Consider the following 16080-nt stretch of genomic DNA (forward strand, 5'->3'; position numbering starts at 1 on the left):
TCAGATGCTGCTCCCTTTCGTTACGTAACCAAAATACGATTTACATCGGTTGGCCTCCGGTGCGTGAAACCACGGCCACAACTAACTCCGCCGGCCGGAGCTTCCGACATTTTTTCGTAGCGGTGTATCGCGTCATTCAGGCAGCCAATCAGCACAGAGCCTCATTATCATAGCCCCGCCCACTCAGAATCCTGCATAGATAATGAGGTTAGAGAATGGGAAGATAAAGACATGGTTTAGAGGCTGAATTTCTCATTTATTTAGCAAAAACAATCAAAAGCTTGTTTTTAAGACATTCAAGGCCTGTTTAAAATAGGTATTAGATGCCATAATAGGCCCCCTTTAAGACACATCCTTATAACATTGTAAGGTTGGGTCAAATTAGGACTTTTTTGTGGTACAGAAGATGAACAGATTAAAATCGGCCTATACTTTGGAAGTGAACAAAAACTGTGATGTTTTCTTTGTTTTTTTGCTGTAAAAACAAAATGAAATGTCAGAATCATTTTTTTCCATTTTTTTTTTTTTTAATATGTGAGAAAGACAAAACAGAAATTAAGGTTATTTGTTTTGTTTGTACGATTAAAATGAGGAGGCGCAATCACACTGGTTATAATTAAATGCAGAGAAATATTGTGATTTTTGACCTTATCCTCACATAATCATGCTGTTTACACGATTTGCACGTAATACACTTCAATCTTGAAGTTGTTTAAATGCTACAGAGCATAGTCTGATTAATATTGTGAATCATGTTGCACTATATTTTCCCTGCACCACTGAGAGGTTTGTGTCCATCAAAGCCTTAATTACATCCACAGTCCTCCAAACACAGAGCATTACTCAGGTTTCTCCTTTTCCTCAAAGCTCTGGCTTTTTCTCTCCCCCCCCAGTCATCCTGATCTGCAGTGACTCAGACGGCGTTGAGGGCATGTGTTGAAAGGCAGCGGTGGCTACATGATCTGGCTACGATTGGACTATTGATTAGAAGATTCTGTCAGAATTTGGCTGTGCATGTAGACGTAGCCAACAACGCAGCTCAAAGAGGCGATGACTAAGAGAGGAGAGCGACAACGAATGACCTTGCTGTTTTCAGGTCAGAGAAGCCCTGCAGTTGGATGGTAACAAAGGTCATAAACAGAGCATCTTAAGATCTGAAGTCAAAGTCCTGAGTGTGCATAGATCCTCCTCATGTGATGGCAGTAGGACCTTTTTCTCGCAGCAGATACAGTTTAAGGCCCAGTCCCAATCCCCCACTAGTCTTACTTTTCAGTCCTACCCCTAAATTTTGCACGTTCCCGTAAGGGTAGTGATGTCCCAATTCCTCTTTGCATGTAGGGCTAGTGGACATAACGAGGGCTAGTGTGTATGAATCTAGCCCTTCACAGCGAGGGTTTTCGGATGTTGACTCGCCGACCGAGGGCTAGAGAAAATTTCCCAGAATGCTTTACGTCATCATTTGCAGACTGAATCAAACAAAAAAAAAGGCGGACATTTCTCATTTTTAGTGAATAAAATCAATATTTTGAGTTAGTTTCTGCATAAAAATGCGTTTTGATTACATTTCTAGCGAGAAATATATCTTTTACTTTCATAATATTCACTCAGTGAATGTACATAATCACTCGCTTGCTCGTTGTTGCGTTGTTTTTTCAGATCTCGCCAGAATAAAGGCTGATTTATGGTTCCGCGTTACACCAACGCAGAGCCTACGGCGTAGGTTAGGCGGCGACGCGTGCCGTACGCTGTACCCTACGGCGTAGGCTCTGCGGCGATTTAACGCAGAAACATAAATCGCGGCTCTTCTCATCCCCGAAAACGTTGGAGCAAATTTCTTAACAGCCGTTATTTGGATAAACTGAGCCCAGGTTGGGGATCTTAACGGTTACTTTTACGCCTGAAAAAATATTAAAACTTAATAAAGTGGCATATTAACAGCGCTACAGCGGAAATTAAAAGCTTTTAGCTCTGGGCTTCCTGATATGGTGTGACGTATGTGCAAACGTAACTACGCAGTCGCTTACGTACCCGAACCTAAACCACGCAGTGACGTAGCAAGTGGTGTCCCAATCCCTAGGGGAGATTACAAAGCCCTACCGCTGTGGCTTCATTTTGAGGGTTAAGTGGTAGTGAGTGAGGGCTAGTGGTAGTGAGTAGGGGGAACATTGGGATTGGCCCTAAATAGCGACTCTAGTTCTTGGCTTTAGTTCCTCCCTTCTGTATTCTTCGGATTCTTGCCAACTTTTTGTTCCAGATCTGCCCGTGGAGCAGTCACGTCTTTCCAGGCCACATTAGACACGTGATCTCTCCAACAAGCTGATGGTGATCCAATCAGTTGTGTTTGAGCAGGAACAACCTCTAAAACATGCAGGACAGTGGAGCCCTGAGGACTTGATGTGACAGAGAAACCTCTCTGCTCCAACCCTCTGGAAGTACGAGCTCTTCCACGCTTTCCCCTGGCAGAGCTCAGCCTACTCGCAGCAGATCATCACTGTTGCTACTTGTGTCCGTGATCTAATTCGTTACTCAGAACACCCGCCCATTGATGATTGGTTAAAATACAATCCTTAAGGCTCAGCTCCACCAAAACCTCAATCACTGCTTACAAACTCACGCTCCACTTCACATCACTTGTGAAGAAGATTCCAGGAACTTAAAGGGGACCTATTGTGAAAAACAGGTTTTTTCTTGCTTTAACATATATAAAGTGGCAACCAAATCCTGCAGTGTCTGTACAGCCGCCCGGATGAGCCGTCCAGTGTCATGTGGATCTACGAGCCGTTCAGATTCTGCGCATTTTCGTTACGTAACCAAAATGCAAACCACGCCCACAACTATAAAACCGTGTAACTGCATGTGAGCGTCCGACTATCGCGTCACACTGCGTGACATGGGACGCTCTCTGTCCATCTCCCTCCAGCAGCTGCCACTTTATTGAGGTTTTTGTAGTGAAATGAGGAGGAATCATAGAGATAACTTCTCATTTCAACTAACTGGATCAGCCGTTCCTCATCCGTGACCGTTTCCTACAGCGCTTTCAACCGGCTTTCAACGTGAGCGGCAGGAAGAAAATAGTTGAAGGCCGTCCGACAAATGTTCAGCTCAAAATGGTGCTGCGTCGCTGCGGCCAGTTAGGACAGTCCAATAGAAAATAAAGCAATGGAATTGATTTTGTCGCTGACGCTCGCTCGCATCGCATACAGTTATGACACGGTGTAAAGGCTGATTTATGGTTCCGCGTTACACCAACGCAGAGCCTACGGCGTAGGGTCTGCGTTGGTGTAACGCAGAACCGTAATTCAGGCTTAACTCCACCGGCCGGAGCTTCCACCATTTTTCCGTAGCGGTGTATCGCGTCATTCAGGCAGCCAATCAGCACAGAGCCTCATTATCATAGCCCCGACCACTCAGAATCCTGCATAGATAATGAGGTTAGAGAATGGGAAGATAAAGACATGGCTCAGAGGCTGAATTTCTAATTTATATAGAAAAAACAATCAAAAGCTTGTTTTTAAGATATTCAAGGCCTGTTTAAAATAGACATTAAATCCTTTAAGTTATCCAGCCTGACATGTTTGTTCTTCCTGCTCGTAGCCTTAACTACACTGTAGATCAGGGATATTCAATTGGCGGCCCGCGGCCCGCGGGCCACATGCGGCCCGCGGGCCACATGCGGCCCGCCAGGAGCTTTTATGTGGCCCCTGGTCATATTTAAAAAAAGGGGGTGTTTGTTGGAAAAAAAAAAAAAAAAAAAAAAAAATTTTTAATAATATTTTTATAACTGGCTACTATGGACTAAAATGGTTGTGCTCAATGCTTAATATAATATTCAAATAAGGAAATCTTGGTGGAAAGTGGTGCTTTGTCATTATGGCGTATTTTATTAAAAGTAGGTCAATATCAATTTCATTAAGTTTGCACAATGCATGGTTTCAAAATGAACTTGCATTCAAAATAATATTTATTTATCTGAATATTATATTTAACATTCACAATTACTAAATCTGGAGACAATGAATACATAATTCATATGTAAACTAGATATATTCAAATGTATAATACAAATGTATTATATTTACATAAGTCTTCGTCTTTGAGTGCAAAATACATTTTGAAAACCCCCACATTTTCAAATTGTGCGGCCCTCTCCATACAGTCCTTTTGCAGATGTGGCCCCCGGCCGAATCTAGTTGAATACCCCTGCTGTAGATACACTGAAGAGTTGAAATGGTCTGGAACCAGGCAGGGATAAGGAGGGTTTTGCCTTTTCAAACTGCTAAAACAGACTTCTGTTCATCCAGATTACAAAATAATGTAGAGACTAATACTTTACACTAAAATAATAAATGTAAGCTGCTCATAGTGACTTGTATGGTTGAAGATCTCGAAGAAAAAATTATTTTTACATCTGATTTCGGTGCATGGATGAGGTGGGGGGGGGGTCCTCTGGGATTAAAGTACAGAACATAAACAGATTTGAGAAATATTGTGGTGTCCAATAAGAGAAAGGGAAGATCGCAGAAGCAAACAGGCTGAAGAAACGACCTCTCACCTTTTTATCATCCTGCAGCATCGGCACCCCATTTGGCCGGCTGTGTTGTGGAGCTGTGGAGACACATTAACAATGTAATTAAACTTTAATTACAGACGAATGCTTAGAGCTAAAATAGCGCAGGCAAATAGAAAAAAACAACCCTCATATTGTTTTTCAGCACATGACATTTCTGCTCATCAAGGAAAGGTTACAGGTCGCTCTTCAGATTCACTTCTGTACGACTTGTGAATGCTATCGATCGCTCGCTGCTTCTGTCACGTTTTAAATGAAATCTTTTTCTTGTCTGCCTTGAAGATTTTAACCTCGTCAGTTAAGTTTTTCGCTTTGCCTTTGGTGATGTTTGGTCGCGAGGATGAAAACTCCGACTGCCTGAAGCGCAGATGAAGATGTTATTTCCATCCGTCCCTGCTGTATCTGTGTGGAAGAGTGTGTATCCGTGAGCAGGGAGGGAGTGACCTTTTCTCCCCTGGTGGTGTGTTTTCTCTCGGCTTTGGCATTTCATTGCCCAAGTAAATAATTAATCACTGACTCTTGAATGGTTCTGTCTGAAAGTAAAGGAGAAGGAAAGCCTGACGGAGGTGGAGGACAGGCTGTCTCTTTGTGGACGGACATGAAAGATATTTGCCCTCTGCAAAAAACAATTTCTGACCTGAAGCGCTTCATTTCAGTTTAACATAAAGCATTGAATGACTACAGAAACTATGCAGGGTGACATTTATACAGATCCACAATGCTCAACAAATTAATCACAGATTTCACGTCACAGTCAAAGTGAATTTATTAATTTAGTACATTTAAAAACAACAAATTGTATTTCAATTTAAATTAAATTAACATTTGCGAACAATCTCATTTTTTGGGGGGAATATTTGGTTGTATAGAAGATGCATAAATAGGTAAAAACATCAAAGAAAGGATATTTCTTTGTTTTGCCTGTGATGTTAAACAGAAATGTTTTTAAAAAGATTAAAGGTATAGTCTGTAATCGTATTCAAAAACATTTATTGTTATACTGGGTGAAATGGTCCTTACATCCTGAGAGTAGCCAGTGAACAGAGCCGCCGCAAGGGGTGTGCGAACCGTGCGACCGCACGGGCCTCGCGCCCCAAGGGGCCTCGCGCTATGGGCCGTTTTTGAAAAAAATTTTTTTTTTTTTTTTTTTTTTTTCGTTTTTTTTTTTTTTCGTTTTTTCCCTTATAAATATCAACAGTCACGTTCCATTACAGACCTAAATGTGTACTAGTCTGTGCATATCAATAAAATATATGTGCAATGATGCGCGTGTCTGTTGTTCAATACAACTGCTCAGACCAAGCGCAGACACAAGCTGCTCTGATCCAGACGGGTGGAGTTGGAACAAACTGTCACACAATGTCGAGAGAACGAGACAGAATCAGGAAATTTCCATCAGGGGATGAAAAAAGAAAAAAACTAAAGAAAATGGAAGAGTTTAATGCCTCTCTGAAAGGCTCGTTTGATAAATTTGTTAGAAAAATCACCAATCCGACCGGGTCTCAAGCAGCCGTGGGGCCCCGCGTCCAGGCAAGTCCAGATGATGATGAGGCAGGGGAAGGTATCTAGTATTTTGCTAATTGGAGAGTTAAAATTGCACATATAGACACCCGATCCGACCCAAAAAACCCCAAAATTTCGGGGGCCCCCCAAGTCATTTCGCACAGGGCCTCGCAAATCTCCCAGACGGCTCTGCCAGTGAATAATGTGTTCAGGAAAAGGAAAGAAAAATCTCTGACCTCTCTGACAGCTTTAATCCTGTAAAAACTCTGACCAATCTGTTTTTTGTGCACCGAATGGCACGGATTGGTCAGAGGACCAGAGGATTGGCAGGGGGGAAAGAACCAATCAGATGCCTTCATTTTAAGTCCCGCCCACGCCCCCCTCTGTCCTATGCGCGCACTTGTCACGTCGAAAATCTTGCCGGAAAACTTAACACACTCGAGTCACGTTTGCTGAAGAATTTTTTACAAAACAAGATGAAAAGGTAAAAAAAACAAAACATTTCCTTTGCCGAAAAGGTGTAGCTGAAGCCGTAGCTTATAGTGCCTACCCTTTTTTTCTTATGATCAGCTTAAATATGAAACAGTATTACTCCGTGGAAACAAACAATACATAAAAAGGACAAAAATAAGTAAGACAAAATATAAAATTGACGTTTCACATTCTAGAATATTTTTGATAGTATACTTTATATTGATAGTGTTTTATATTTATTTACAGTGTTTTCTTTAAACATTTCCTTAAACTTGAAGATAGAACTACACATTTTTAGGTTGTTATCACAACTATTCCAAATTTCTCTAGCCTTAATTGATGTCCATCTCTTTTTAATATTAGTTCTTGCTGTCGTCATCTCAAACATGAGTTTCCCCCTCAGATCATAGCGGGTTTCTTTTAACTTTAGGGGTCCGTGGGGATGGAGGTGTCTCCATCCCGGCGAGGGCAGAGAGCGCCGGTGCGGGTGGTGGTGCTGCGGTGCTGTGCAGGCTCTGTTGCCACAGCTACACCGTAGGGTACGGCGTAGGGTACGAGGCGATGCGCACCATTCTGCGTTGGTGTAACGCGGAACCATAAATCAGCCCTCAGTGTGTGCTGTGTCTGCTGTTCTGAATCTTCTCTGTTGTGCTCATTTTGCTGGGACGTCGGGTCCCTCCGCCGAGACACAACTTTTGCGGTATGCGCTCATTGTTTTGTCTAAAAATGATGCGCAGTGCCGACCCAATCAGAAACGGTACAGATATTCTGTATTTTTTTTATATTTATAAAAAAATTAAAATATAAAAAAATAAAGGATCCCCATAACTTTGATTGGGTGGGCTGGACGCACGTTTGGGTGGGCACAGCCCCCCCCCTAAAACCGGCCTCGCTTACAGGTGAATGAGACATGAGGTAGTTTTGTTGAAAATGTGCTGTCCAAAATGTCCAGGAAAACTGGACTCCTGCAAATGCGAGTTCCCCAAAGTTTGTGGGGGCGTGGCTTTGGACGGAGCGCTGACGGGAGGGAGAGGAGGGGGCGGGGCTTAAGCTTGAGTTATGGTTCTGCGTCAAAACGTCGCCGTGCCTACGGCGTGTGGTCTGCATCGACGCAGACCACACGCCGTCACTGACGCTGTCACTGACGTGCACCTCCCGAAAATTGTAACTACGCGTCGAGGCGACGCAGACCACACGCAGACGAGAGGGCTGTGATTGGTTCGCTTGGTAGAAACGCATTTCCGGTTTCCGGTTTGAAGCAGTCGTGAACTTTCAGCGCTCTTTTCTTTGTGTATGTGTGATTTTTTTTTGTTTTGTTTTTTTGCACAATAGTTGTCCTTATCTCTTTCATTCACCGTGACCGGAAAAAGTCGGATAAACCATTCAGGAAAAGATCGCGATTTAGCGGTCGCGGGGGGAACTGCACTGCGACGAAATGGAGTGATGGAGAAGTCCGAAGGGTTCACGACGGCGTCACGGTGACGGCGTAGGCACAACGCCGATTTGACGCAGAACCATAATTCAAGCTTTAGAGGAGGTGCCACTTTCAAATCTTGCTAGCTCTCCAACATTACTGACTATACCTTTAATGTTTGCCGCAGTAAACCCACTCTTATCTGAGAGCCGGAGACCTTATTTTGTACACATTTCTACAAGTTAATGTACTGGACAACATTAATGTTAACATTTCTCAATATATTAACAAGCAAAGGCAGCATTTTTGGCAGTTGTTTTCTCTTCATCCACTGTTAGTGCCAGAGTGAAAATCTTGTGAATTTTAGGACAACTATAAGCAGAAATGCAGTACGCTCAAAAGGGTTCACAGATGAAAGCTACTATTTGATAAATGTAACTTAAATAACAATAAAATTGTAACTGATTGTCTATGAAAACCGTATTAAAGCCTTCTATGTGGGAGTGCCTGCAGTTTTGATGCTAATGACGGAGCAGTGCAACAGTGAAGCTCGCTGGGATCAATTTATTGTAGGTGTTGCATCATTTTATGAGATTTGCTGACCTTTATAAAGAAAAAAACCCAGCCTTATCTGTTAAAAACCAGCATCATTTCTAGACATAGAAACATGGCGAAGCTCCAGTAAAGTGTAACAATTACTCCTGTACATTTCCGAGCAGCTGTAGGGCCGGGCTGCTGTGATGCAAGATTTTATTTACTCTGAGACTGTATACATCTTTTACACCCGAGGGAGTGAGCTAAGTGGTCCAGATGAGCTCTGCTTGGAGAACTGGTGTTGAAAAATGCTTGTGAGAGCAGTCAACCTGCCCCTCATGTTAATAGTGATGAAACCGATCCAAGTAGGGTGTGTTTACATGCTACTCGGTACATGGTAGCACTCCAGAAAAAATACTGTATTCCGTTAGAAAAAAACTTGGAGACTTTGACCTTATTTGGGGACCCTTTTTGGATTTTTTGCCTTCATTGGACTAGCTAATGATCTGAATCATATACTGCATTAATGAATGTGTTTTTGCAGGACTTGATTATTTACTTTATTATTCATTTGCTCCTGTATTGATATGCATATGTGAAAAGAAGCTAAATGATTTCGAATGATGTAATGTACTGACCATATGAGGGGGTGTGTTGTTGTATTTTTTTTGTTTTATTTTATTTTTTTCTCTTATTATTATTAATTATTATTATTTTTTTTTATTATTGTTATGAAAAGTAAAAAAAAAGGGGGAAAATATTGATATTTCTATTTTTATTGTAAATCTTATTTTTTTATTGCCCTCAATAAATATATCTATCCAAAAAAAGAAAAATGCTTGTGAGACCAGTCCACCTGCCCCTCATGTTAATACTGATGAAACCGATCCAAGGTGGGTGTGTTTACATGGTACTCGGTTGTATAAGAGGCCCTACAAACAAAACCATCCATCCACGCCAGTGAACGCGGATCCATTTTGTTGCATGAAAGGCTGTTTTATTTGTGGAAAAGCAACAATGGCTGATTCAGCTTTCCCAAGAGGCCGTATTATCCTCCTACAGGTCTGCTGCTGTATGTAGAGGCACAAAGACGTCCGAGCCAGAGGTGGGCATCACTGAAGATACCGGAAAAAAATCATCTCACTCCTCCCGTGTCTGACTGCCTTGTATTCTCCCCATTGAGACAGTCTCTTGTGATTTGAGGACGGTTTGACTGCAACCTAGCTGCAAAAATACCAACACATTCATCTACATGCTGACTAAACCTATGATATATTCACAGCTAGTTATGAAAAGTAGTGAAGCGTGGAGCACAGACACCCGAAGAGCAGAGCGGTGGTTCGACAGAAGGCACATTAAATAGAGGACCCCGTTTCACACACAGTTGATCTGGCGAGCGTCCGTCCCTTATCTCCCATGAAGGGGAGAGAGGAGCTCATTCTTCATGGGTACTTAGGACAATAACAGTCATGGAGCAGGCTGCTTGTTCGGGAAGAACAATGAAGTAACACTCAGCAGAGTCTAATACCGATACCCGTATCCGAAATACTCGCTGATATTATTGAAAATAAGGGTATTAGCATTGGTGAGTATTTACTTATATGCATCATGCAAACCACGCAATTGTTATAAACACAATCCATATTTTTCTGTACTGCTCTAAAAGCCAGCACAGGAAGTTACGCATTACTGCCTTGCAACTTCCTGTTTTGCTGGATAGAAAACAGCTTATGATTTGTTGGATACACGTCATGTGAGTTGTGTACTCGAGTTGTAAAAAAAAAAATCAGGAGGGATGGTGGATTTTATCATATGGGGACAGATAATTTGTGCTGCTTACAAATAATATAATATATTACCAAACAAATATGTACCAAAACAGCTGCAGAAATACTGCAGGAATGACATAGCAGCAGTTAAATGCAGCCTTCTGTAAGCTTTAAATATCCACTGGGCTTACATCAAATACATCAAAACACAACAATAAAAAACACTTTTCTGAACTTATCAATATGACTCTGTCCTTCACAGGATAAGTAAAATGGATCACTGCAAAAACTCAAAATCTTAACAAGAATATTTGTCTTATTTTTAGTTAAAATGTCTCATTTTAGTAAACAAATCTCATTACACTTAAAACAAGACTCATCACTGGAAAAAACAACAATTTTCACCTGTTTCAAGTAGATTTTCACTTGTAATAAGTAGAAAAATCTGCCAGTGGAACAAGATTCTTTTGCTTGTAATAAGAAGATAAATCTTGTCCCACTGGCAGATTTTCCTACTTATTTCAAGTCAGGAGCCAGTCACAACACAGATGATATGCACACTTGGATCACGTATTTCAAGTGAAAATTTACTTGAAACAGGTGAAAATTGTCAAATAAGTTATTTTTCTGGTGTTATTTTTCTGGTGATGACTCTAAATGTTGAAATAGCAGTAAAACCACATTCATTGATGAAATGACATAAGGGATGGAAAGGGGGGATGGCAGTTTTACAGGGGGGATGATTTGGACCGTTTTTATTTCAGGTGGGGGATCATTACACTTAAAACAAGAGTCATTATAAGAAAAATAACTTGTTATTTGACAGTTTTCCCCTGTTTCAAGTAAATTCTCACTTGAAATAAGTAGAAAAAAATCTGCCAGAGGAACAAGATTTATCTTTTCATTACAAGCAAAAAAATCTTGTTCCACTGGCAGATTTTTCTACTTATTTTAAGTGAAAATCTACTTGAAAAAGGTGAAAATTGTCAAATAACAAGTTATTTTTCTGGTAATGACACTTGTTTTAAGTATAATGAGATTTGTTTGACAAAAAATTTGACATTTTAACTAGAAATAAGACAAATATTCTTGTTAAGACTTTGAGTTTTTGCAATGTAAAGACGGAAATCCAGAGCAACGAAGACCAGCCCCTCATCAGTTTGGATTTTGCTGGCTAACTACACACTTTCCCACATTTGGTGATTGTTCGCCCCAAATGGCATGAGACCGAAGATATTTTTACTCATGTTTCATGAGAAAGGAAATGCAGGTAGACATCTTTACGATGGACATTTGAACCTTCAATGTGTTCAAAATGTCAAGATATAAATGCCTTTTTATTTCCTAGATTTCTTTAATTAATAGAATTGCTTTTTTAATGTCTATACGATTAAAAATACCACTGATATTGGATCAGTGCCCGAAAGAAAAAATGGTATCGGAAGATCTCTAATTACTAGTTTCATTCAAGCAGGCCAATATCTCCTGACAACCTGATTATCAGTTGGGCAGCAGCTCCGTGTGCACACACATCCTTCAGACGCCACTGGCTTCTCCCTCCTGCTGTTTTCTTGTTTACAGTGGCGTTTCTTTCCTTTGGTGTTATGTATATCCCACATGCAGGGGACGTGTGTTCACCGCTCTGCGCTCTGTGCGCCTCAGGAATACTTCAATGTGCTTCTCTCAATGGTTTGATGGCTGCTGGAATTCATACGAGGAGCTTCCACGAACTCAGCGCCTCCTAACAAACACGCTGTTACAATGAAGCATCCTGCAGGCTAAGTGGCTCCAACTGAACTGTTGGAAATTAATTACAATGTGTTTATTTCCTCCCTGGTACTTTGTATCCACTCTAAATCAAAACACTGCACCGTTGCTTTAGATGGGTGATTAAGCAATAAATGACTTGAACTCAATACTTCTTTATATGATGAAATAATAAACTATGCTAGAATGAAAGCTAGATCGATTGCAGGAAGACACTGCAATCGAAACATCTTCATTACCATTTAATTTTGAAATATAAGACTATTTCTTTGTATATCATTTACTCATGTCAGTAACAGATAACTTTAGCTTTATTATGGGATGGACATTTCTGCCAAGAATACTATTCAATAATGACTGGAGTCCTTATGAGCAATTTTCAAAGACTGGATGGACCTACAGGTGATTCACTCTCAACCAACACAGTCCCAGGACATACTAGTTTCACCTGGAGCACATTTCGGTGAATCTTTTTATTTTTAAACCAGTTCCTCACAGAACTTTTTGAAAGCTGAAACTTTGCATGCAAGCTAGTATTCTGTAAAATCAAGAACTTGCCCTCAATGTTTTAAATTCTCATTTATTTAACTGGTTAGTATGAATGGTTAGCAAAACTCTTAGGTACTTCAGTCCTACTTTGGTTGTGACGTTTTCATGCCAGGTATTGGTGCTGACTTACATAAACTACTTGTTTTTTGTAATTTAATGGGTTAGGGTTAGGGTTAAATTGTAAGATCAAGAGCTCAATGTAAAAAAACAAGCAAAAAAACCTCAAAGACGTCATGACGGTGGTTTGTTTGACAACCTCTAAAGCTCTACTAAAGTTATACATTACACTGCAGACCCGTATCTCGCTCTACCTGCTCCTAAAACAAACATGTCCATTAATCACAACGTGAAGACGTTCACAACATGTGGGTGCACTAAAGAGAAGACGGCATGTGATGAACTTTTTTTCATAAATGTTTGGCCTCGACTTCCACTCTCATGTGTGAAATCAACTTTACAAGCATATTTTGTTTAATTCCACTTTTATGAAATGGTGGTTTTCCACTAATGTGCAGTGTATACCAAATATACGTATATCAAAAGGTACATAGATGTTAAAGGGGACCTATTATGGCATCTAATACCTATTTTAAAGAGGCCTTGAATGTCTTAAAAACAAGCTTTTGATTGTTTTTGCTAAATAAATTAGAAATTTAGCCTCTAAAACCATGTCTTTATCTTTACCATTTCTAACCTCATTATCTATGAGGGATTCTGAGTGGGCGGGGCTATGATAATGAGGCTCTGTGCTGATTGGCTGCCTGAATGACGAGATACACCTGTCAGGGTGCGGTTTGCTGAGGACCCAAACGCAGGAGAGCAGGAGGCAGGAGTTGCAAAAAAGCAGGATTTATTGAAAAAAACAAAAAAAAAACAAAAGCGCTGCTGGCAGGATAAAGAAACTAAGGATTTCACAAGGATCAAAACTGGGCTAAGGAACACAGAGGGAGGAAACCGTACAGACCGACAAGGAGCAAGACCAGATATACACAAGGGGGTAACGAGACACAGGTGCAGACAATCAGGGCAGATGGGAAACAGGAGGGACAGAACTGAAACTCAAAAACTGGGGGGAAGTGTCAAAACCTGACAACATATGGGCTCAAATTAATGCCATAAGTATTTTGTATCTGTAAATAAACTTTGTACTTTTAGAAATATTTTGTGCGTGTGCAAAAAATATTTGTACTTGCAAAAAATATTTGTACTTGTAAAAATATTTTGTGCGTGTGCAAAAAATATTTGTACTTGCAAAACATATTTGTACTTCTAGATACAAAGCTACAAACTTTTTACAAAGCTACAAACTTTTTTTTACAAAGCTACAAACTTTTTTTACAAAGCTACAAACTTTTTTTACAAAAGCTACAAACTTTTTTTCAAAAGCTACAAACTTTTTTTACAACTACGAGTTATGGCACTGGTTTGACGTGCCAAAACTAAGAGCCAATCAACGATCTTTGGCACGGGTTTCAAAGGGTTTCTGGAGAGCCAATCAGATCATTGCATCGGCTACTAACGTCGCCGCCATATTGGGTGTGGCAAGACTGGGCTGCAAACTAATACAAGTAAATTGACTTATTTTCATAAAGCACCTTTCTACAAAGAAATGTAGGTTTTACGTCTCATTTATTCATTCACACACGCACTAATATACTTGGGAAACAGTTAGGCACCAAATATAATATATTTTTTAATTTTCTCAGACGGCAAAAATAAGAACTTTATTGATCCCACATAGGAGTAATTCATGTTATATTAGCTATAGAGAACAAGGTAGTGCCGAAAAACAATATATATCCCCCCTCACAAAAATAGAGACATATTTTTTTATCAACAAAACAAATAAAAAAAATTCAAATAACAAAATAACATATTTGAACCATTTTTCTCAATAAAATAACAATAACAATAAAATGTAATGTAATGTGTAAAGATGTAAAATATGCTTTGTTAATTAATTAATTTTTACGTACATTTCTTTGTAGAAAGGTGCTTTATGAAAATAAGTCCATTTACTTGTATTAGTTTGCAGCCCAGTCTTGCCACATCCAATATGGCGGCGACGTCAGTAGGCGATGCAATGATCTGATTGGCTCTCCAGAAACCCTTTGAAACCCGTGCCAAAGATCGCTGATTGGCTCTTAGTTTTGGCACGTCAAAACACTGCCATAACTCGTAGTTGTAAAAAAAGTTTGTAGCTTTTGAAAAAAAGTTTGTAGCTTTTGTAAAAAAAAGTTTGTAGCTTTGTAAAAAAAGTTTGTAGCTTTGTAAAAAAAAGTTTGTAGCTTTGTAAAAAAAGTTTGTAGCTTTGTAAAAAGTTTGTAGCTTTGTATCTAGAAGTACAATGTTTTGCAAGTACAAATATTTTTTGCACACGCACAAAATATTTCTACAAGTACAAATATTTTTTGCAAGTACAAATATTTTCTGCACACGCACAAAATATTTCTACAAGTACAAAGTTTATTTACAGATACAAAATACGGCATTAATTTGAGCCCATAACAACACTACTACGAAAAAATGGCAAAAGCTCCAGCTAGCGGAGTTACCGTGTCATAACTGCATGCGATGCGAGCGAGCGTGAGTGACAAAATCTATTCCATTACTTTATTTTCTATTGGACTGTCCTAACTAGCCACAGCGACACAGCGACGCAGCGACGCGGCGCACCGTTTTGAGCTGAACATTTGTCGGACGCCCTGCTTTTATTTTCTTCCTGTCGCTCGCGTTGAAAGCCGGTTGAAAGCGCTGTAGGAAACGGTCATGGATGAGGAACGGAATAATTTGGTTGCTTTCCTCCTTCTCTGAGTTGGCAGGTTGAGGGGAGACCACTTTATATATGTTAAAGCAGGAGAAAAACTGTTTTTCATAATAGGTCCCCTTTAAAATGTTCTTCCAGTATTCATGAAAGAAAACCATGTTTATGATGTATAGCCTTATCTGCTTTTCAATCCTCTGAAAATCAGTTAAGATCTTACTTTTTTTGCATTCTTGCTGCATGTTTACTCAGCTATTTTCTGTTATTATCAATGTCACACTAGTTTAAAATGAGTAATAAAAATATCTGGATGTGCGTACACATTTTTAGACATCAAAAAAACTCAAGTTCTATTTTTGTCCTGTTGTGGAAACGGACTTCTCATTTACAGTGAGATAGCAGGTAAACATGTGCTTTGGTTAACCTCTAACGTCCGTCCAGAACACAGTCATTCAGGCTGATTAGTGGCTGGCTGACTGTGTCAGAAAAGAAAGAAACAAGCTCGTTTGCATCAGAGTGGAGCTGGATTGCAAATTTGCAAGGCAAAAAGTAGCTCTGGCTTGTCCGAGTGCTGACAGTGTGATTGCAGTGTTCCCAGCCCCGGGCCGACCGCTGTGCTGCTGCTCGGCAGAAACAGCTCACAGTTGGACTGAGACTAGTCCTGCAGACGAGAGAGATGACTCAGTGCTATCTTCTCCTCAAGAGTTATAAACGCACCTCCCAGCAGCAGCAGCAGCCG

General features: G+C 40.2%; 1 protein-coding gene across 1 annotated transcript in view; it reads right to left on the bottom strand.

Moving 5' to 3' along the window:
* Nucleotides 1-16080, bottom strand: part of zgc:194930 (uncharacterized protein LOC557813 homolog) — a 54921-nt gene that overhangs the window by 12238 nt on the left and 26603 nt on the right. The window contains exon 2 of the mRNA XM_061709947.1: nucleotides 4553-4605. Within this exon, the coding sequence (XP_061565931.1) occupies nucleotides 4553-4584 (32 nt within the window). The 5' untranslated portion in view covers nucleotides 4585-4605. The remainder of the gene's footprint in view (nucleotides 1-4552; nucleotides 4606-16080) is intronic.

This window comes from Cololabis saira, chromosome 20, assembly GCF_033807715.1.
Source record: "Cololabis saira isolate AMF1-May2022 chromosome 20, fColSai1.1, whole genome shotgun sequence".
NCBI lineage: Eukaryota > Metazoa > Chordata > Actinopteri > Beloniformes > Belonidae > Cololabis > Cololabis saira.